This window comes from Lithobates pipiens, unplaced genomic scaffold (assembly GCF_037356315.1).
Source record: "Lithobates pipiens isolate NorthernLeopardFrog02 unplaced genomic scaffold, aLitPip1_a1.2 Scaffold_8, whole genome shotgun sequence".
Taxonomy (NCBI): Eukaryota; Metazoa; Chordata; class Amphibia; order Anura; family Ranidae; genus Lithobates; species Lithobates pipiens.
In genome coordinates, this window is record NW_027507903.1 from 108,713,672 (window position 1) to 108,737,605 (window position 23,934).

The window sequence follows — 23,934 nt, forward strand, 5'->3', positions numbered from 1 at the left end:
GTCAATTGGGATGCAGCATCTGCATGGGCACAGCTATTGTTCCCAACTTGACATCCGCATGGATGCATGTCCCCCCAAACTCGCATTTGAGGCCATGTACCTACACCCGCACTGATGTCAAATGAGGAGCAGCGACTGTCCTTGCAGCCACTGCTTCCCAATTGGCTTGAATGGGACTGCCTGCACGGGGATGCACAGAACACCCGTGCATCCCCTTGCAGGTAATCATGGATGTACAAAACAAAAGCGCAGTCCACATAGACCATTCTTCTCACCACTGTCAGTCTGCAATCGTGACCGGGAACACTACCCTGCAGTAGAGCGATCTGAAAGCGATGCTTGAATCGCTCGTGGGGCTCAGTATGGAAGGGATGACATTGATGGCGTTGCAGAGGATGGTCTATGTGGACAGCTTTACCCCAGATGCCTGCATACTTAGATGTGCCTGTTTTAATCATCAACCATGTCAGTTTCTAAATGCTGTATCTTTATTATAAAATTTTGCTTGTCTTGCAAAACGCATATATTATACACACACACACTTTATTTTTTTATTTTGTATTCAAGCATTTTTGAATAAATTCATGCATTCTTAAAGAGTTCTGCCCACTGCTGAAAAAATGAATAGCCAGCAGCTGCACATTTTGCAGCTGCTGACTTAATAATAGGATACTTACATTTCCTGGAGTCCAGCAATGTCGGCACCACCTCTGTTTCCATCAGCTGTCAGTTGCATGCCGCCTCCATTGCGAGTAAGGGAACCTAGCAGTGTAGCCTTATGGCTTCACGTCGGGAACCCTACTGCGCATGTGCCAGGCTCGGCTCCTTTCTCCTGCCGGTGGCCGGGGAAGAGGAGGGAGCTGCAGCGATGACACAAATGCACGTGGAAGTGGGGGTAGGAAACCTGTGAAAGACAGTTATCCTGTCATCGTATCACACCCCCACCCCCGAAAGGTGTAAAATGTGGAAATGCAGGGGGGAAGGAGTACAATGAGTGGAAGTTCCACTTTTATTGCACTTAACCCTCCTCCAAGGCTTCTGAGATGAACTATGGGACGTGTAGTTAAAACGTAACAAACTGAAGTGAGTTTAAACGTATAGGTTCAGGAGCTCACAGAGGATGTTACAAGGAGACAGAAAAACGCAACAAATGGTTTTGTTTGATTTTCCATTAAGTAGTGGATGTGAATAGATATTTTTTCTTTCATTCATTGACTGACACGGCTCCTTTAATTCTTGACCTTAGGGTTATCACGCCACCTTCAGGAGAGGACTAGGCAGAACATGTAACACATGTAAAAACAAGACTGCACAGCACCGTCCAGGGGCTGGTCCCTCTGGCTATAACCCCTCACCCTGCTTCCTGCAGCTCAGTTTTTTCTGCTCTAGTGTAAGAGAAGGATGGGGCTCCGGCTTTGACTGGGGCCTGCCCGGATGTTAGGGTGCGTTTTTGTCTTTTCTGCCCTTTTTTGTTTACTGTGAAGTGCTTGGGCTGTTTTACATGAGGCTGCCGCGTGGGCCGCAGCTGTTTTTCCTGTAGTCTTATGTAGTGTTTGTACCACAGCCAATTTATAGAAGGTTCGGCGGCCGTTTTCTTGGTGATTTTTTTATTTTTTTTGCTAAGCAGACATTTTCTTATAGTCTCAGCGTGATTTACCTCAAAACAGCGTGGTTTTTACTCTGGGCACTTCGTGACTGACACAGGGCAGAGTGGTCAGCAGCAGCACAGCGTAGCACTCGTCAGGGTGGTGAGTCCTGCAGGGGGCCCCTCAGTCTGCTAGGAGGGTGGGATTTGTTTACCTTGCCTAAAGTCCCTAAGTTGTGGCAGGCAAGTGAGGGTCAGCATGGCATCAGAAGCTGGCGCTTCTTCCCCAGACATCCCTGTTATTGCAACCGGCTCGCCTGCTAAAACTGCGGTGCCCATGGACGCTTTGTCGGCGGTCCTGGAGACCTTTGTTGCCAGGGTGGAAGCGGCGTTTGGGCGTAAGGGGGGTAAAAAATGTCCCCCGTCTTCTGGGGGAAAGCTCTGATTCAGACTCGGGCCCCGCTGTGAAAGGCGGCCCCTGTTCTGACGTGTCAGAGGATCTGTGTCTGGGTTAGCGCAGGAAAAATCGCTACTAGGAGCATTTATTACTGTGGTGCGGGATACCCTGAAGATACAGGATACAGCAGGAACTTCTGCTGAGGTGGTGGTCCTTTTTGGGTCCCAAAAACTGGCCCGCATGCCTAAGGGGTTTATGTATTTGACTTATCTTGATAAGTTCATCTACAAGGAATGGGGAAGCCTGCAGCGGGCCTTTTCAGTCCCAAGAAGAATGGCGGTGCGTTACCCCTTTGAGGAGACCCTCCTGAAAAAATGGACATCTCCGGTCGTTGACCCCCCGGTATCCAGGAGGGCCGAGGCAGTGGCCCTGGTCCATGTTTACGGTAGTGGGGTCAGCGTTACGACCTGTGCTGGCCACGGCCTTGATGTTGCAAACGCTTACTGAATGGGCAAAGTTGTTGCACTGTGAATTGGAGAAGCAACAGTCTCCTCCGGTCTGCATAGAATTGGCAGATCAGTTGGTGCGCATGGCCTTAAGTATGTCTGCGATGCAGCTCTGGATACGGGCCCCCCCTGCTCTCTAGAGCATCAGTATCAGCAGTGGTGCTACGGCGCCTTATTTGGCTAAAATGCCGGTATACGGACCAGACATCTAAAAAAAAAAAAAAAAAAGCACTGGCGGATTTGCCCTTCCAAGGTGAGAGGCTACTTGGAGCTTTGCTGGGTGATTTTTATATATTTTTTTTTCAATTCTAATTTTATTTTTAATTGTTATAAAGTATTACACATGATTAAACAATTTCAAATATATACATTACTAACATACATAGTAATCACATTTATTATTTTCTCTTCCCCCCCCCCCCCCATACATATCTTGGATACTTTAACATATAAAAGGAAAAAATAAGAGGAAGTAAAATATATATATATATATATATATATATATATATATATATATATTATGAAAAAGGAAAAAATAAACACACAACCCCCCCCCCCCCTTTTCTCTCCTCCCTTCTCCCCTCCTCTCCCTAGCGAAATCTTTCCTTCCATTTCTTCCCTCCTTCTTCCTCAATTTTTTACCAATTTCCTATGCTGTCTCCAGGGAGTCCAAACCACGAGGCACCTTTCATACGTATCTAATTCTTGTGCTAAAAGTATCTCCATTCTCTGTTATCCATTTCTAGGGCCCATTCATTTTATCAAAGGAGACTGAGTTGATCGCCCGTGCCGCGGTATCACAGTTCTTGCTGCCGTCAACCAGTACCCAAGAAGATTATTTTTGATGTTTTTATATGTTCCTGGTAACAGAGAGAAGGGTTATTTGTGGTGTGTTTGGGATTACCTCCCCAGTAGATAATGTGTATAATTGCATAATCTTTTCCCAAAAAACAAAAATTAGGGGACATTCCCACCAAATATGAAGCAATGAGCCCTTGTCTGTATGGCACCGCCAACATATATCAGATTTTTCTGGGTATATACGATGGAGTGTCACTGGGCTCCAGTACCATCTTGAGAGCAACTTATAGTTCGTCTCTTGTGCTTTAATTGTCGGTGATGAACAGTGGGAAAAATTAAATGCCTTCTCCCATTCCCCAACCTCAATTTGAGCATTGATCTCATTAGCCCATTTATTTATATATTCCGGGGGCTCCGGGTGATTTTTAATAATAAACATCTTATAGAGTGCTGATAAAACATGTTTTGGTTTTTGATCTTGTGTCGGGAGAATTTCAAGTTGTGTTAAATCTCTACCCAGAGACTTGCTTGAACGAATTGTAAACCAAAATGACAGTAACTGCCAAAATTCCAGCGTTTGCATGAATGATGGTCGCTGTGTAGGAAATAGGTTTAAGAAAGACGGAATTGTCCCCTGGTATAAAATATTGCTCAGTCTATAATGGGATTCCCTATTCCATATAAGAAAACTTGTCCTATTTAATGCCGGTGGAAAAAAGGGGTTGCCAAATAGAGGTGTCATAGGTCCTTCATAAGAGGAAAGTTACAATTGTATAACTGTTTTACCCCATATATTCAACACATGGGATGTAAGAGAGGGCATAGTCTCTAACAACTCTCGATGCATATTACTACCAGACAAATCTAACCATGGCAACACCTTTAAATCTAGTTGATTCAACCCTTGTTCTATTTTTACCCATTGTTTAGTTTCCGAACAATAAAACCAGTCCACCAATCTAGTCAAAACAGCCGAGACGTAGTAATACAAGTCAGGTGCACCCGCACCTCCTTTCGTTTTTGGTAATGATAATAATTTCTTTTGTAGTCTTGGTTTTTTATGGCCCCAAATAAATTTTGTAAAAGCCGATTGTAAAGTAGAAAAAAATGATCTAGGGACACAAACTGGGATAGTTTGAAAAAAATACAAGAATCGCGGTATTATATGCATTTTTAATATATTAATCCTCCCAAACCATGAATGTTGCTTAACATCATATTTTTTTAGATCTTGTAAAGTACGTTGCAAGAGAGGAACATAATTCATTGAATATAGATGAATTGGGTCCGGGGGGAATATAACACCTAATTATTTTAAAGCTGCAGAGCAAATCTTAAACGAAAAGTTAACTCTCAGCATTGCAACCTATTCGGGTATAAGCGACACATTAAGGATTTCTGATTTTGATAAGTTTACTTTAAAGTTGCTCAGTGTCCCAAACCGCTGGAATTCAGATAGTGTATAGAGGGAATTGCAATATGTGGATTAGTGATATAAAGTAGTAAATCATCAGCAAACAAGGCCAGTTTTATTTCCCTTTGTTTTATCTGTATACCAGTAATGGAAGAGTTCCGTCTAATAGCTGTCGCTAAGTATTCCATTACTATAACATAAAGCAAAGGGGATAGCGGGCATCCCTGACTGGTACCATTTTATATATTAAAACTTGTTGTCAATGAGCCATTAATTTTTATTCTAGCTACCGGTTTAGTGTATAGTGCCATGATCTTATGGAGTATATTTGACCCTAGTCCTATTTGCATTAAAGAATGTTAAAGAAAGAGCCATCCCACCCTGATGACTTTTTTAAAAATGTTACCGGTGGGAAGAGCACATTGCTCTCACAGTCCAGGAATGGTAAGGAGCCACGCCGTAGGCAAGGGCCCTCTTTCAAAAAATTGCCTTAAGCACCATCAAGGAACAGATGTCAGCCCTGGCTGTCTTTTTTTTTTTTTTTTTTTCAATGTCCCTTGGCAACTCACACACATTGGTGGGTACTTTTGTGCAAGGGGTTCGACGCATAGTCCCTTCGGTTCAACCACCGCTACCTCCATGGGATCTGAATCTGGTGCTATCGGCGCTTCAGAAACAGCCGCTTGTAAACATTAGGGAGATTCCCTTGTTAACTTTCTCAGAAAGCAGTCTTTCTTGTGGCTATTACATCTGCCAGGAGGGTTTCTAAGTTGGCAGCCTTGTCATGCAAGTCTTCCTACCTGGTCATCCACAAGGATAAGGCGGTGCTACGTCCTCAGCACTCCTTTCTTCCAAAGGTGGTTTCACCATTTCATCTAAATGAGGACATCGTGTTGCCATCCCTATGTCCTAAGCCCACACATCCAAAAGAAGTTACCTTACATTCCCTGGACATAAGTTTTGCAGCTGTGGCTGTGTAAGGTTGCAATGTATGCTCAAGTTAGTGTTTGTTGTGAACGCATCTTTTGATGCATAAGTTGGCTGCAGATTTTGATGGCGGCCGTTTAAGATGGCAACTCCTCTGTTGTGGTGTTCCTTTCTTGTGGGTGAAGCTATGTTTTGCTGTTTCCACCCCTCATTTTTTTGACACTGCTTGGGGACGTCCCTAAGGTCAAGAATTAAAGGTGCTGTGTCAGTCAATGAACGAAAGAGAAAATGGGATTTTTATACTCGCCGTAAAATCCTTTTCTCTGAAGTTCATTGACAGACACAGCACCCTCCCTTCCTATTTATGTTTGTACTGCTTTTTGACGAACTGAGCTGCAGGAAGCTGTTCTTTGCTGGGCTGTGCAGTCTTGCTGTTTTTACATGTGTTACATGTTCTGCCTAGTCCTCTCCTGAAGGTGGCGTGATAACCCTAAGGTTAAGAATTAAAGGAGCTGTGTCCGTCAATGAACTTCAGAGAAAAGGATTTTATGGTGAGTACAAAATCCCATTTTTTTTTTTAAATATTTACTGTCCCTTTGGTAAATCTGCCTACTTGCCAGTGATGTTAGCCCTTTATATAATTAGGGCTGTAACAAATAGAGGAACTGTTCTGTTTTACTTGGTCTTACTGTATCAGATTTTACCTGCTGGTGAAAATTCCAAGACATTTTGTTTATGCTGGTTGTTTGAGAAAATATCTAAAATGCAAGTTTCTGATAACTTTCTGTACAGGTAGTCATTTTTCTTTAAAGCAGATTTCCAGGCTTTTTTCAGTTTACTCAGTCAGCAGCTACAAACACTCCTCTCCTCTTTCCCACGGCCCAGCGATGCAGGCGCCTGAAGACTCACGCCTCTCCCCCCTACTCTCTGCAGCGCCATCATTACTACTGTGAGCGCCCGGCTGTGGCAGATTGTGGCTTTACAGCCAACTGTGCAAGCCACGCTGCGCTCTCCTAGTTGGCAGGTAATCTTCTGGGACCTGTGAAATATCCCAGAAGATTGCAGAGAGGGAGAGACCGCCTAGGGGAACAGGAGTTGCCTAGGCAGCCAAGCAGTGGAAGGAGGAAGTGGGACAAGAAAGTACCTGTTAAAACCAGGTACCCACTCCCCCCCCCCCCCCCCCCCCCCAAAAACTACTTGAGAAACCCGACAGAAACCATGCCTGTGGAATGCTTCAGTTTAGTGCCCAGTCTTCAGCAGAAAGATGAAGGCTAAGTTCACCCTTTTTTTTTCCCCCCAGCTTCCCCTTGTTCCAATATACCATTAATGTACTTTTGCAGCAAAGAAAAAGCTTTCTATTTATCTTACACAGCCCTTACTTCAGTGTCCAGCTAGCTTTATAAAAAAAAGTCTCCATTACTTCCTGGACGGACTTTAGGACATGAAAAATGTTAAGACACAGGAAGGAGTTCACCGGCTGACCTCATTAGCACACACCCTGCAGCTGCCTTCTCCTTCCAGATGATCACTCTCACCCACCTCCATCAGGTGCACGGTTTTCCAATACAATCAGTGATCACCGTTCTCACTAAATACACAGGCATCAATTTTTGTTTTCCTTTTTATCTTGCATAGCTTGTTCATTTGGCAGTGTGTGTAGTAGCTGAGCAATCAGATAACTGCCTATGTGGATCAGAGCTGTAGTATTGAAAACAGAAGCGTGTCCTGGGTTTCTTTAACCGGTTCCCGACCGGCGCACGCCGATGTACATCGGCAGAATGGCACAGGCAGGCATATTGGCGTACAGGTTCGTCCAATCTTTAATGCCGCCCTGCCATTGCGAGCGCGCCACCGGCGGTGCACTCACATGCCGGTCAGGACCCCCGTGACCGCTGGCATACCCACGATCATCTCACTGGGCGGCTGAACGGAGAAAGGCCGTTGTAAACAGCCTTTCCCCGTTCTGCCTTGCAACTAGTGACGCTGATCTCTGCTTCATGTGATTGGAGCAGAGATCAGTGTTCACTAAATGAAAGCCCAGCCCCCCACAGTTAGTAACACCCCTAGGAACACTTAACCCCTACACTGCCACCCACTGGTTAACCCCTTCACTGCCACCCACTGGTTAACCCCTTCACTGCCAGTGTCATTTACACAGGAATCACTGTATTTATATAGCAGTGATTGCTGTATAAATGACAATGGTCCCAAAAATGGCCGATGTGTCCGCCATAATGTCGCAGTCACAATAAAAATTGCTGATCGCCACCATTACTAGTAAAAATTTTTTTTTTATAAAAATGCCATAAAACTATCCCCTAAACCAGTGATGGCGAACCTTGGCACTCCAGATGTTTTGGAACTACATTTCCCATGATTCTCACACTCTGCAGTGTAGTTGAGCATCATGGGAAATGTAGTTCCAAAACATCTGGGGTGCCAAGGTTCGCCATCACTGCCCTAAACCCTATAACTTTTGCGCAAACTAATCAATCGCTTATTGAGATTTTTAAAAAAGTGTTTTTTTCAAAATTGTCACTCTATTTTTGTTTATAGTGCAAAAAATAAAAAGCGCAGGGGTGATCAAACACCACCAAAAGAAAGGTCTATTTGTGGGGAAAAAAGGACGCCCATTTTGTTTTGGAGCCACGTCGCATGACCATGCAATTGTCAAAGCGTCGCAGTGCCAAATCACATAAAGTGGTCTGTTCTTTGACCAGCAAAATGGTCCGGGGCTGAAGTGGTTAAAGCTCACAATACATTATAAAATCTGATTGTACAATCTCCTTTAGATCCATCATCAACAATGTAGTGCAAGGGCCTGCCTTATTGAATAGGCGGCGTGTGCTCCTATTATTATATAGTTTTAATAAATCTAAAGGAGAAATCAGGTTGTCAGATTGTATAGTGTATGGCTACCTTTATACACCTAAAATGAACTAGTTGCGCTTTCAGTGCCATGAATTAAAAGCACACCAAACGCATAAGCAAACACACATTTTGCCATGTGAAAAAAAGTGACAAATGCAGTAAAACGCACAGTAAAAAACGTATAACCAGCATCACGCCAAAATGTCCCATGAGCTACTTTGCCATCTGTAGGGCAGCCCATTGAAATCATGCATGTCACGGGACAGCCAAAAAAAGCCTCAATAGGCTCAAGATTTGCAAAGAGAATGTGCCCGCAGGCGAGACTGAATCCAGGGGCTCGGCAATGCGGCCCATAGATTAATTGACAAGTCAGAGTGTTTCCATGTATGTGGCAAAGGGATGTAGCTTTGACTATTGAGGCTTTTTGCTTATTTTGAGTAAAACCTTTTGTATATGAGAATTGAGGCACCTACAGATTTGTGCAACCCGTTTTTTCTTTACACAGAAGATTGGGAAGGGCGGACCAAAAGGGAAGTAGTCATGGCCAAATACCAGTCTGGGACAAAGCCACACAAACCAATGACAGGCATTTGTATGAAATGGTCCCAATACATCTATCTTTGATTTAATATCTCAGAATTATCAACTTACCACCCAACTTTTTGCTCTTCACCCCTGAGGAAAGTTTTCAGCAACTAGAAACGCGTCGGGTGTGGGGTCATCAGCTTAGAGTATGATTGATTAATATTTATTGTTTTTTTTAATGTAATTATGTGTTTATAACATTTTGCTACACCATTGGGACTCTTTAGTTTGTTTAGTGGTCCCTCTGGTTTTAATGTATTTATGTGTATCTTTTGTTATGTATTTGTTAATAAAATATTTGTTTTTGATTTGTGTGTGGTATTGGTGGTCACTTATAATCCCATTTATATAGGGGGATTTTTTTTTGTTCATATTTTTACATGGACATTTGTATTATATTTTTCTAAGAGCAGGTTCACACCAGAATGTGGTGCAGAAAACATGCATTCCATGCGCGTTTCCCACACTGCTGATGAGCAAACCGCCTTTGCAATCTGCATGCAGGTGCTAGTGTATTGGTGTATTGGTAACAATACCCCAAATGCAGATCACAAACGCAGTGCGTTTGTGGACTCCATATCGCATGGTTTCTGCAGTACCATGCTGTTTGCCGCCGCGTGCTTTTAAAAGTAATGCATGTATTACTTTTCTGCATTCCAGAGGTTTGCAGCAATGGACTGTCAAAATGTAGTACACTGGAAAAATATGGGAAATGCACAGGAGTGTGTGCCGCAGTACCGTGTGATCCCGGAGTGAATTGGCTCCAAGTTTTCTTTAAAACTGCCTTACTTTTTAATGGCCTTTCTAGGTTATCTCCCAAAAAATAGTGCCCAGGGATCTTTGATTTCTCCCAGGTAGATCTCCACCACTCTAAGGTTGCCTACCCCTGATCTATTGAGTTCTGATTTCTTTTTTCTCCCCCCCATCAAATGCTTCTTATAAAATCTATTATTGGATCCTGTGGTGGTGATTTTTATTTTTGTTTTATTTTTTGTGTTGTATTTTTCTTTTATGTAAACTAAAGCTTAGACATAAAATGCCCCATCCCCCCCAAAAATATATTTTCAATGCAGTGTGTGTGTGTGTGTATATGTATATATGTATATATATATATATATATATATATATATATATATATATATATATAATTTTTTTTTTTTTTTCCTACCTGTACTTCAAAGAGGCATTGTCAATTTGTGCCTTCAGGGCAAAGTGAAAGTTCTCTTGATAGCAAGGTATGCTTACCCATCCACACACCATTGAAACCTCCCCATTACAGGAGTGTCAAAGCCAGATTGTTACCCAGGGGAATTACATCACTGCCTCTCTTCCAATATGAAATCATGTTGTGGTAATAAATGGTTTAGGATTGAGCCCTGTCACATGAGGAAGGGAGTATACCTTGGTGGCTCTCAGGAGTCGGGATAGACTTTGACCGAGATGTATTGCTTTGACTGCAGTAGATAAAGGTTAGGTCAGAACCTGGTTGTGCTGTCTGACTGAGATGTCTAAAATATAAAATTCTCTGAACAGATTTTTTAACTTTTGGCAGATAAGACAATTCACACAATACATTCACATGTATTTCAATTAGAGCTGCATGATTCTGGGAAAAATTAGAATCACGTTTTTTTTTTATTTAATTTTTTACTTAGAATAAAGCTCACCATTCTCTTACAACTCTCGTAACGTAACATCATTTTTCACGTTATACAAACAAATTGGGCTAACTTTACTGTTTACTATTCCTTTGATCTAACAAACAAAACGTTACAATGTTTGTAGTTGGCTTAGCAGCTGAGGTATGTTGTGAAACTTGGCAAACTGCCTTTTTTTTTATTTTTATTTTTTTGTGGGTTTTTTCAGTGTTTTTTCCAGAATCTGAAAAAAGGCTTTAAGACCGCGAGGGGAAAAGAATTGCAATCTCAATTTTTAAAGATTTTAATCATACAGCTCTAATTTCAACTGTGACTATAGCGGTTTGACTACACATCTGCCTAAAGCATCTTACTTTTTTCCTTCTAGATGGTTTCATGGCAAGATAACCAGAGAACAGGCTGAACGGCTCCTCTATCCACCAGAAACTGGGCTATTTCTTGTGCGTGAGAGCACAAACTATCCAGGGGACTACACACTATGTGTGAGCTGTGAAGGGAAAGTGGAGCATTATCGCATTATCTATAAGGCTGGAAAGCTTACCATTGATGAAGAAGCATACTTTGATAACCTAATGCAACTGGTGGAGGTAGGAAGCTCTAAACATGTTTTAATGCGCACGGTTTCATTTTGCTTTTTTTGTTGGCTGTTTTATTAAGATGTTTTGCACAGAATGCTTAAAATAAGACTGTTGCCCATCCCTATGTCACCTGTGAACCTGAAGCCCGTCTTCAACTTCCCATCTTTATAGTTATTACATACCACCGCTCTCACTATAAACATGAATTTGTGTCCTTTATGACCCTTTACTTGTTACAGCTACTTTTGAATTGAAATATGTTGCCATAATATCTCCCTGAACTGAATTGATAGTCATTAGGACCCCTTACCAGTTCATTATGGCACCTTTTTATAGTGCTCAGATCTGCACCCATACCACTTATTGTGCTTAAATTGTTTGAAAAAGCTAAAGTTTTTTTTTTACCTTAATGCGTTCTCTGTGTTTAAGGTAAAATACCTTTTGGGTGCATCTCCCCCCTGCCCCTCTCCCCAAATACTTTACCGCAAGCCTTTTCTTGATCCAGCCTTGTGCCTGAGAGCGCTGCGCTCTCTCCATCCTCACTGAACTTGCTGTCGGTCAAATTCAGTCATGGGGGAAAGGGGCTGAACCACACTTTGTGCGTCAATAGATGCACACAATGCTGCTCAGGATTGAGCTTACACGAATGCACCCCTAGCAAGGGACTTGCTAGGAGGTACTTGGCAGAAGGAGCCAGGCGCAATGGCAGGGGACCCCAGAAAAGGAGGATCAGGACTGCTGTGTGCAAAACCATTGTGCAGAGCAGGTAAGTATGACATGTTTGCTATTTAAAAAATATAATCCTTTACAATAACTTAAGAAGAAAAAAAAATACCTGCACATACCTGCAGCTGCTTCAAAAAGCCTGCAGACATGGCTGAATGCCAGGTTGTTTTTCAGTGTCAGCACTTCCTTTAGAGTTTTGAAGCTTGTTCAAATGTCTTTCATAGTGCAATCTTTTTAGAGCTTGGTGCCTACGTGTTATACCCACAGCATTGTTTTTGCCTAGAGATGGAATTTTTTTAACTTAAAGTAAATATTGCAGTTACAGTCTGTCTTGGAACATGTGCTGTTATACTCAGGTTTTTGTAATCGCACATACAGCAGGGCTCAGACTAGGAGTGATGGGCAGAGCTAGGAGCTGGTCTGGTCAGTTGCAGTGCACATATGATGACGAGGAACATGCCGACAGGAGGAGAGAGTAGAGGGTTGAACTAGTCAGTCTGCTGCTGTTCCTTCACTGTCTAATCAGCAGGTCGGAGGTAGGAAGGTGACTTGGTAATATTTTTCAACCTCCGCAGAGTAAGGTTGGGTCCCTAGCTTATTTCTGCTATCCGGCAGGGTTGTGCAAAGTCAAGTCCTTGAGGGGTGGATCATCATGTACTTTAAAAACTTCAATACCGGCACTTTTACCCCCTTTCTGCCCAGGTAAATTTTCAGCTTTCAGCACTCACTTTGAATGACAGTTGCGTGGTCATGATACAATTTGTACCCTTTTTTTTTATATACAATTAGAGCTTTGTTTTGGGGGGTTTTAATCACCACTGGGTTTTTTATATTTTGCTAATAAAAAAAAAAGACCGAAAATTTGGAAAAAAAATAAATGCGGTTTTCTCAGTTTCTGTTACAAAGATTTGCAAATAAATAATCTTCATAAAATTAGGTCAAAATGTATTCTGCTAAGTTTTTTGGTGAAAATAACCCAAATCAGTGTTTATTATTTTTAGTTAATTTTTTACATGCGGTCATCAGTACAGTACAGCGTTATCCTATAACTGGTGTGGCAGTGATCAGGGACACTGGTGACAGAATGTACATTTTTTTTTTTTTTTTTTTTTTTTTTTTTTTGCGTGCTGGTTTGTGCTTATAAAAAAAAAAAAAGTGACCAGTGCAATACAGTGTTCTGTTTTTTTTTTTCCACATTGTTTATAACTGTGAATAAGCCATCATTTTTACTGACTGATACTGATTAATTCAGAGTGTTTTTGTTATTGGCTGTGATTGGCCACAGCTAATCATAGTACATATGGGCTGTGATTGGCCCTGTATCTCTACTATGTGACCAATTGCAGTTGGCAACACAATTGTACACAATAGATGGCATGAAAGCAAGCCATCCATTGTTTAAAATTGTCATGTAATGTGCTGTGATTGGTCTCAACAATCATATGGTACTGGCAGCGGGCTGGTACGCTGATCAGTCAATTGGCCCCAGGTGCAATACAGGAGGACATCAATGGCATTAATCCAGATCGACAAACTGGTTAACCACTTTACAGCTGCCCACCGCACATATACTGTGGCAGGGCAACTGCTCTGCGCCGGATCAAGTACTAGGTACACTGGGGTAGGGTGCACACTCCCGCTGCCCCGGCTGTGCAACAGTTGGCTGCAGTACAAACCAATCAAGTGGGTGCCCGCACCTGGTGATCGGCTCCGGTAATTACCGAAGAGAGCCCTATGTATGTAAACAAACACAGGTCTCTCTTCTGACAGCAACAATGTGCTGTTTTTTCTCCATGCAAAGCAGGAAGTAAAAAAAAAAAAAAAAAAACATTGCTTAGTAAAAACAGCACACAGTAACAGTCACAAACATTTAAACCCCTTGATTGTTAACCTCTTCCCTGCTAGTGTCATTAGTACAGTGACCGTGCATACTTTATTACTGATTACTGTATTAGTGTCACTGGTTCCTAAAAAAGTGTCAGGTCTGATTGTCGCAATATCGGTCTCTCTATAAGTCGCTGATTGTTACCATTACTAGTAAAAAAATAAAAATATCCCATAGTTTGTAGATGCTATAACTTTTGCACAAACGAATCAATATACGCTGTTTGGGAATTTTTTTTTACCAACAATATGTAGCAGACTACATATTGGCTTATGTTGATGGAAAAAATTTATTTGTTTTACATTTTATTGGATGTGTTTTATAGCAGGTAAATGTTGGATTTTTTTTTTTTTTAATTTGTTGGTCTTTTTTTGTTTATAGCGCAAAAATTAAAAGTCAGAGGTGACCCAAATACCACCAAAAGAAAGCTATATTTGTGGGGGGAAAAAAAGGACATATTATATTTGGTTACAGTGTCGCACGACTGCGCAATTGTCAAAGTAACTAAAGCAGGGCCTTTGACTAGGTTCGTGCAGGTCAGGAACGCTCACACAATCGTGCATGTTCCTGACCCAAAGGCAAAATCCACTGCTCTTTAGCATACATGTGAGGGTGCCATAATTTCTTAGTGGCACCCCCACACATTGGCAAATGCAATGTATTTCCCTGTGGCTGCCCTTCACACAATGTGCGCTTGCCAATGCACCACACCTATGCAAAACTAGCCTTAAACGTCGATAAGGACACCTGACGTAAGTGAGCACTCTGACAGTAATACGTGATGTAAGGTGGCACTGCGATGGGGGACACCTGATGTAAGGTGGCACTGCGATGGGGGACACCTGATGTAAGGTGGCACTGCGATGGGGGACACCTGATGTAAGGTGGCACTGCGATGGGGGACACCTGATGTAAGGTGGCACTGCGATGGGGGACACCTGATGTAAGGTGGCACTGCGATGGGGGACACCTGATGTAAGGTGGCACTGCGATGGGGACACCTGATGTAAGGTGGCACTGCGATGGGGACACCTGATTGGGGCTGCAACTAACAATTATTTTCATAATCGATTAGTTGGCCGATTATTGTTTCGATTAATCGGTTAATAAGCTTTAAAAAAAAAAGTGGGTCAAATTGACATTCATTTTCAACCACAGTGATAGGAAAATTTGTAAATAATAGAAAACTTCCCGGTCAAAGGAATTTTCAGACAGTGTATGTGGTTTTTGTTCAGAAATGAAGTGAAAATTTCAAACAAAATTCTTTCATTCAGCAAATGTACAAAGATTTTTCATCTGAATATTCTCAGCTGAAAATTGATCCATGATGCCAGCATAAGGCTCGGTACACACCTATGCAGTTTTTGCTTTTGATCTGTTTCCGCAGTGCTTTTTGCTGTACGTTTAGATTTTTGTGCACGTGATTTTACTGCAATTTGCGTTTTTTTGCATTTATTTTTTTTTGGGCAGATTAAAAAAACACAAATTGCTGCAAAAACGCATTACATTCTTTTCTGCAGCTTCTCCATTGAAGTACGTTGGACCAAAAAAAGCTCTATTTTGCGTTAAAAGCCCCTGACCCTTTCCAAATATGCAGCGGCTGAAAAAAAGCACAGATATGAACATGTCCCATAGGAAACCATGTAAATGAACTGTAGTGCGTTTCTGCAAAAAGCACCAATAAACATATAGATGTGAACCAGGCCTAAGAGGTTTAGTAACAAAATGGGGTTAACAAAACTAAAATTAGCCCTTAGTACAAAAAAGCAAATAATCGCTACTGGAAGGGATTCATTTTTTTTTTACTGTAGAACAGTGAAATTAATATTTACAGTAGTGATTATATTTTTGTACTATAAAGGGCTCATTTTTGTTTTTTTTTACCCCTATTAAGTTCCTGACTGATTACCCGATTATGAAAATAGTAATCGATTAATTTCATAATCGATTAGTTGTCGATTAACCGATTAGTTGTCGATTAACCGATTAGTTGTCGATTAACCGATTAGTTGTCGCTTAACCGATTAGTTGTCGCTTAATCGATTAGTTGTTTCAGCCCTACACCTGATATAAGGTGGCACTCTGATGGGCACACCTGATGTAAGAGGATGTCCTGATGCTGGCAACTAATTTATAGGGGTAGTTTGATGGGGGCACCCGATGTAATGGGGAACACTATTGGGGACATTTATATTTACAGAGTATTAGCAGAGCGTGTGGAGGAAACGGCAAGAAAAGAAAAGCACCCGAAAGTGCCAAAAAAAGTAAAGAAGACGCACAATCTTTCATGGCACAGATTTGCGATTTGGACCTTGGCCGGAATTTTTTATTTTTTTTTGTGACAGGACCTCTTAGAATTTGAATTCACTACCCCTGATATAGAGGGATATGCTTTGTTCATATTTAAGGTCTGAGGTTTACAACCACTTTAAGACGTGCCAAATGTTATAGGGACATCATTCTATCTTAACATATATTGTCTGACAGATGAGCCTATGCAATTTGTATTTTCTCTCTAATTAACTGCTTCTGCAGAAGTGCATTGCATACTGTAATTTGCAAGCTGTTTTGCAAACTCAAGCGTCACTGTACATAACCATATGGTGCGAACATCTTCCTGAGCATGAGTAATCCCCTCACCCAGCTTCCTGTGCCAGGAACTGAGATAGGCTGAAGTGACAGCAAGCAGCCACATTCTGTGTGTTCTGTGCACTGCTACTGTAACAAAATGAGAATTCTCCAGCTTTATTTAGGGAGAAATGTCACAGGCGTCCTTTATTATATTTTTAAAAAGCTGCTCATATTACAGGTGGGATTTGGTGCCACCATACTCTACAGTGACACCTGTATTTGTCTGCTTTTGTGAAATGGATTTGTAACTTTCATGCAAAGCTTCAACATTAAAGCATTCTTCACATAGGTGATGGTTATTCATCACCATTATTCTGTTTAGATGTTTCTATTAAAAAGCTAGGAACTTTGACCCAGAAAATGTTGACCTTTGCCACTGGGCTCTCCAATAGTTATGAGAAGTCAGTGGATGACTTGGGGTCATTAAGCCCAGACTATGGAAAACGCGCATTAGAGGTTATAGAAAGGAGTGTGCATATTCACAAAACTAAAGCATTCGTTTTGTGTAGCAAGAAATTTGCCTGGTTGATCCTTTTTTCAGCTGTCCCTGAGATTGTGTAGACTAGCTGGTGTTCTCTATGGAGCATGCTCCATTTCAGCTCTCTTATAAACTATTCCGTTCCTTCTTTTTCTTATCTGTGCACCACACAGGAGTATAGGGTCACTCAAGTGGGCATATACAGAGTGATAAATGACACTTCTCCATGTCCTATTGCAAAACACTATGTTTTAATATAAATCTGTATTAAATATATGAAATATAATTCCCAATACCTGTAAAGTAAAAAACAAAAAGGTGTAAAAGTAAATAAATTCTGCGCTCATCTCTAAAAGGTGAAAATATCAACTAAATGCCGCAAACTTATAAGATTAAATACTTAATCCAAACAATATTACTAAACACAAAAAGTTGTGCAAATACAAATAGTGAACATGTGTGTATAAAAACACCCTTGAAATAATGTAATTTTATAAAACTCATGATAAAAATACAAAACATTATTTCTGAAAAAAAAATTGAAAAGACTGTTAAAAAAATAAGTGAAGTGAATCATATATGTTGCATGTGAAATAATGACCGTGAAAAAAACTTCTGAAACGCACCAACCTACAGACAAAAAAAAGATTTGACAACAATTCAACACACAAATGCATATAAAATGTGTATGTATAATGATAAAACCTCAAAAGTCCAAAAACAAAATATATATATTTTATAAATATATATGTAAAAAAGCCCAGAACAGGGAGATGAAAACAGCTGGTGTGATCCTACAGACTCTGTGGCCGTATCATATTCATGCTACACAGGTATATCAGATATTGCACATTGATCCTTGCGGTGGACAAAACAAGCAGCCAGATGGCTTCTTACCCGATCCGATGGACTCCTAATTATGGGAGTCGTTCCCACAAAAGTGACTGAAGGATTCAGCTTCTGGTCTCCAGCTCTCCAGTAATCTGCATGCACGCATGCCTGTGTTTCTCCTCAATCATGGGACTGTTTTCCTGGATGGTGAGACACAGGCCTCACAACTATTGGCATTGAGTGTTTTAGCAAAAAAATAAAGCGATTCTTTATTTTATCAGCTCAGAGGTTCTATTCAGGTTTTATAAAAGGAGAAAAAACAGAGGGGAACTCATGTGAGGTAAATTCTTTAGGAGTTTATTCCAACTATAAAAACTTTTCCAAGCACATTTAAAAGGATAATATCTCCATTCCCAGTCAATGCTTTTTACAAGGAAACTGGTCAGTAGTAGAGCTGTCTGTGACGTCACCACACACCAGCAGGCAATGTGAATACATTTTTTTGCTGCTGAGTGTTTTTTGTATTTATTTATTGGTGTATAACACACTTTTTGCCCCTTAAAATCAGGGGAAAAATCGCAGGTGTGCGCGTTATACGCCGATCCTCCACCATTTTGGAGCCTCTGGGCGGCTTTCAGCCGCCTTCGGCCCTTCTCGGCGAGAAGGGCTGAAGGCAGCTGAAAGCCGCAGAGAACTACTGAGCGCCGCCGAGATACACAGGACATCTCAGCAGCGCCATTTTTAAAATTAAAAGCTGCAAATAAAACTGATCAGGCTGAAAATTACGGTGGACAAGGGTACAACGGTGGACAAGGGTACAACGGTGGACAAGGGTACAACGGTGGACAAGGGTACAACGGTGGACAAGGGTACAACGGTGGACAAGGCTGCATGACAAAGCTGCATATGACACTGACAAGGCTGCAGATGGACACTGATAAGGCTGCATTGATGGGCATTTAAATGTAATTTTTTTTTCCCTTAAACTTCCCTCCTAAACTTGGGGTGCGTGTTATACGCCGGCGCGTGTTATACGCTGATAAATACGGTATATATATTTTTTTTATATTATCCTTTTAAATGTGCTTGGAAAAGTTTTTCATTGGAATAAACGCCTAAAGAATTTACCGCACATGAGTTCCCCTGTTTTTTCTACTTTTATAAAACCTGAATGGAACATCTGAGCTGATAAAATAAAGAATAACTTTTTTTTTGCTAAAACACTCTATGGGGAAACAAAACGGTATGTGTGTACCCAGCTTTAGGCCAGCAGACCCCACTTGTAACTAAATCTTTGCTTTTAAAGTAGAGCTATAGACAAAACTTTTTTTTTTTTTGCTTCATTTTGGCTACAGTAAGGGAGGGTTATAACCCCTATTAGTTTATTTCTTTTCATCTGTGTCACATTGAGGTTTCCCTTCACTTCCTGTCCCATAGACAAAACCGGAAGTGAAAGGAAATCCCTGCAAATTAGGGAAATCCCTTGGAATCCTAGGCCACCAGAACTGGTGGAAGATTTACCCTCTATTACTTTTCTGATGGATGACCTAAAATTTGGGATTCCATTTTACTTTCACTTTCAATGATAATGGTAAACAGGAGAAATAGAAAGGCTGAATCTCCCTAATGGGGACACATACATCAATAAAAACCGTCAGGTGTTCTAATCCCACTCAAATCTATCCAAAACTAAAAAGTTTTGCCTCCAGTTGTACTTCAAGCATACTGACCCCTTAAATTTGAATAGTTATGATAGGGTCCTGTAAAAGAAAACTTTGAGAAATGTAAGGTCAGTGTTGGTCTTTTTCTGAAAACCCCATTTGCTCGTCTGTCATGCTGACCCTCTGACTTAAATATGCTCTGGGACAAGTGAAACAGAACAAGCAGGCCTATCAGGAGTTATGACTCCACCTGCTGCATAAAGCTTCCCCTTTCAAATTAGTACGATTTCTCCTGAATCTGTTGTCATGTTGATATGACATGAGAATCGCATTAGTCTCTATGGTGCTTGTTCACATCAATGCAACATGGTGCAAGTGCTTCTTTAGTGGGTTTTTGGTCCCATAGACTTCATAGGGAGTGTGTGAAAAGGGTTGAAAAAATGCATGTACTTGTTTTTAGCAAGGTTTTATGTTAACCAGTCTACTGTAAAAAAAAAAAAAAAAACACATGAAGCATGAAAACTCATCAAAAACACACTACAAAAATGCACTGAAAAACCTGTGACTATGTAGCAGAACTAGTATGAGCCGAGGCCTAGCGTTTTCAGATCAGCAATATCAGCCTCCACATTTCTGTCTTTCTAAGCTTACAAATTGTATGTGGATTTGTCAGCCTCTAGTGGTTAAATAGAAGAACAGCATGGATTTACATTCTTCTTTTTCACTTCCAGCACTACACTAATGATGCAGATGGCCTCTGCACCAGTCTAATGAAGCCCAAACTAATGGAGGGGACTGTGGCTGCTCAGGATGAATTCTTCCGAAGTAAGTATTGCAGAAAACTCTTCTTAAATGGGTAGGAATATAACAAGGTAGCAAAAAGTATACCAAATTTCATCTGCACATAGTCTATTGGCACGTGTTAGCCTAAGTGTGTATCAGAGTTTATAACCCTTTTTAGCTTGAGACGCATGAAACAAATGGCATAGCTGCAAATAAATATCACACAGAAAACTAAACTGGTGATGGTAAATGTTTTAATGAAACAGTATTCATAATGCAAAATGTTTTGTGCAGCAGGTAGACAGGTTAGTACTGAGGACCTAAGTCTAGTTGTGTGTTATAGTACATTGATTTACTATAATTAGTGGTGTGTATGTAATATTTATTACTGTGGTGGAATGTAGATTTTTTTTTCTGCTTTTCGGGCTGTTTCTCACATGTTCTTTCTCCCATGCTCTTTTTATTTGTTTTTTAGGTGGTTGGGCTTTGAAGAAGAGTGACTTGCAAATTTTGCAGACCATAGGAAAAGGAGAATTTGGAGGTACAGATTGGTGAAATATTTACTTGAAATGTTTTTTTGTTGAAAAAACCTGGTCCTCTGGCTATATTGTACATGAGTTATATTGTATGTTTATACAGTACTGTGCAAAATATTTAGGCAGGTGTGAAGAAATGATGTAAAGAATGCTTTCCAAGTATGTATCTTTATTATTTTTTATCAATTTACAAAATACAAAGTGAGTGAACAAGGGGAACATCTAAATCAAATCAATATTGGCGTGACCCACCTTTGACTACAAACCAGCATCATTCTTCTAGGTACACCTGCACACAGTTTTTGAAGGAACTCGGCAGGTAGATTGTTCCAAACATCCTGGAGAACTAAAAAATGCTAAAATTACTTATGCACTGCCACCTCAAATACCACCAAAAGAAAGCTCTATTTGTGGGGGAAAAAGGGACATCAATTTTGTTTGGGAGCCACGTCGCATGTGCTCGCAATTGTCAGTTAAACCAATGTAGTGCCGAATCGCAAAAAGTGCTCTGGTCTTTGGCCAGCCAAATCCTCCGGGGCTGAAGTGTTTGTTTATTTACGTTACGTTTTGTTGAATAAAATAAATCTATTAATACTTTTTTCTGAAAGCATACTTAATTTACAGCATTTTTTCACACCTGCCTAAAACTTTTGCACAGTACTGTAGTAGCAGTAGAGAATGACTTTCCATCTTTAATGTTTCTTTTTTTTTTATGAGCAGTCTTAAGTGTGTTTTTTTTTTTTTTTTTATCTTAGACTAAACCTAAATGGAAGAGGGTATGATGATTTAAAATGACTGTTATAATTTAAAGGGGTTGTATAGGTTTGCGGTTTTTCTCTTAAAAATAACAAACCTATTATACTTACCTGCTCTGTGCAAGGGTTTTTCACAGAAAATCCCTGATCCTACTCTTCTGGGGTTCCCCGCCAGCGCTCCTGGCTCCTCCCCTCCATTGGGTGCCCCCATATAGAGCCGCTTTCCCTGGGGGGGGGGGCCCCGTGTGGACGCGTTCCCAAGTCCCACTTCTGCGTCCATTGACACAGACAGTGGGACTCGGCCCTTTGAATGCCAACCCCCCCCCCGACTCCCGTGTCACTAAATTGATTGAAAGTAGCTGGAGCCAATGGCTCTTGCTGCTATCAATCTGTCCAAAGATGAGCGAGCCAGTGGCTGAAGCTGCTGGGCTCGTGCCCATCGCTGAAAAGGTTCTGGGGCAGGTAAGTAAAAGGGGGGGCTCTGGGGGGGGGGGGCTGTAGCAAAAAAGTTTTTTCACCTTAATGCCTTGAGACTTTATCTTAAGACTTTACAACCCCTTTAAATAGGTCATTGGCCACCAGAAATCACTGTATGCAACTGTGTTCCCCAATGTAATTTTTGGCATAAGTAAGCCAACTGCTCTGTCCTCAGTACATTTCTATATGGAAATTCTATGCATTTATACTTATACTGTAACATCACCAAATATGCTGCCACTTTTTAATGACCAGTTGTCAGACCAAGCCCAGATGGGTGTGTTCTTCAGACCTCCTGTTATCCGGTCCTGTTTCAGTAGAAAACATTTACAAACCAATAATAATGTTACCAAGCGGGGATTACTGGATGCCTAAATCTGTAATGTGTGTTAGGATTCCTTTCTGGACTGGTGCTTTGTAATTGGGAGTCCTAGTTACTGATACTGCTACACATATTTTTATCAATTTTTCTCTTTTTTTCTTCAAGATGTCAAATTGGGTGAATACAAGGGAACAAAGGTAGCTGTAAAATGTATCAAGAACGATGCAACTGCACAAGCTTTTGTTGCTGAGGCCTTAGTCATGACGTGAGTATATTAACATAAGTTCCTGGTAACACAATAGCAGAAACAAATGATATAAATGATTTACTACCCACAAAAAAACGATGGCCACTACCCCATACACATACTACTAGACCTTTCTTTTGCCTTTTGACAGTGGTTGGCCACTCACTATTCCTCAAAAACATGACTCCCTTGGCCTTCAAGACTTTGCTCTTTTCTTGTTCTCCTCCTACCTGTTATCGTTCCTTCAGTGTTGTCTACCAACTCTGTCTTCCTCTCTACTTCCTCTTTTTTTGGGTCCCCCAAAATTCTTTCCTCAGACTAAAAAAGTGAAACCAGAGATTTACCCTTAGGACTTTGAATGAGGCGTAACAAACCAAATCATAAATGAATAATATTTTGTTTATTGAAAAGTACAATATTCATAAATTAACATAAACAGATATCCAATTTTCAAGCAGTTTTGTGATGATAAACATGATCTATCTATATCAAAATGTAATATCACAAGAATAAAAACAAGTCAATCCATGATTCGTTCAATAAATGCACCTTTAGGTTCCAACGAGTTTTGTGAATCAACATTCACTTCATTAGGGGTTAATGCATGCTGTATGCATGTTTGCTGAAAGTGGTTTACCGGGATTATGGGTGAAGCTATGAGCCATAACACCGGTATTATCAGCTGGTGGCTGGCTTTCTCATGAAAGTTTTCCAAGGGGCTCATGAGCCACTGTTACACTTTCAGCTAAAGGACCAGTGTAAAAATAAAGTAGTAAGGGGAAAAAAAAATGTAAAGCACCTCGATCCCACCATGCTCTCGTGCAAGTCAAGCATGCATATGTAAACGGTGATTGCACCACACATGCGAGGTAGCGCCGCGAACGTGAGAGAGCAATAGTTTGAGAGCTCGACCACCTTTGTAATTCTTAACGGGTAATCTGTAAAGATGTTTACCATGTCACCTATGGCGATTTTTAGGTATTGTAGTTTATTTCCATTCCATGAGCATGCACAATTTTAATTCTTGACATGTTAGCTGTCCATTTACTCGTAACATCTTTCATATCATACAAATAAATTCTGTATATATTGTGTGGTTTTTATTTATTAAAATCTATTTTTTTTCCCAAAAAAAGTTTGAAAAACTGCTACGCAAATACTGTGTGACGTAAAAAAAATTGTAACGATCACCATTTTATTCTCTAGGGTGTGTGTGTGTGTGTGTGTGTGTGTGTTTATGTATGTGTGTATATATATATATATATATATATATATATATA

The 23,934-nt window shown here is 40.7% G+C and overlaps 1 protein-coding gene across 2 annotated transcripts in view; it reads left to right on the forward strand.

The window, feature by feature from the left end:
- The window catches only part of CSK (C-terminal Src kinase), a 178,227-nt gene that overhangs the window by 134,619 nt on the left and 19,674 nt on the right, over positions 1–23,934 (forward strand). For both annotated transcript variants that reach the window (XM_077471049.1, XM_077471050.1), the window contains 4 exons: positions 11,112–11,331; positions 20,266–20,359; positions 20,793–20,858; positions 22,573–22,672. In XM_077471049.1, coding sequence (XP_077327175.1) covers positions 11,112–11,331; positions 20,266–20,359; positions 20,793–20,858; positions 22,573–22,672 — 480 coding nt within the window. The remainder of the gene's footprint in view (positions 1–11,111; positions 11,332–20,265; positions 20,360–20,792; positions 20,859–22,572; positions 22,673–23,934) is intronic.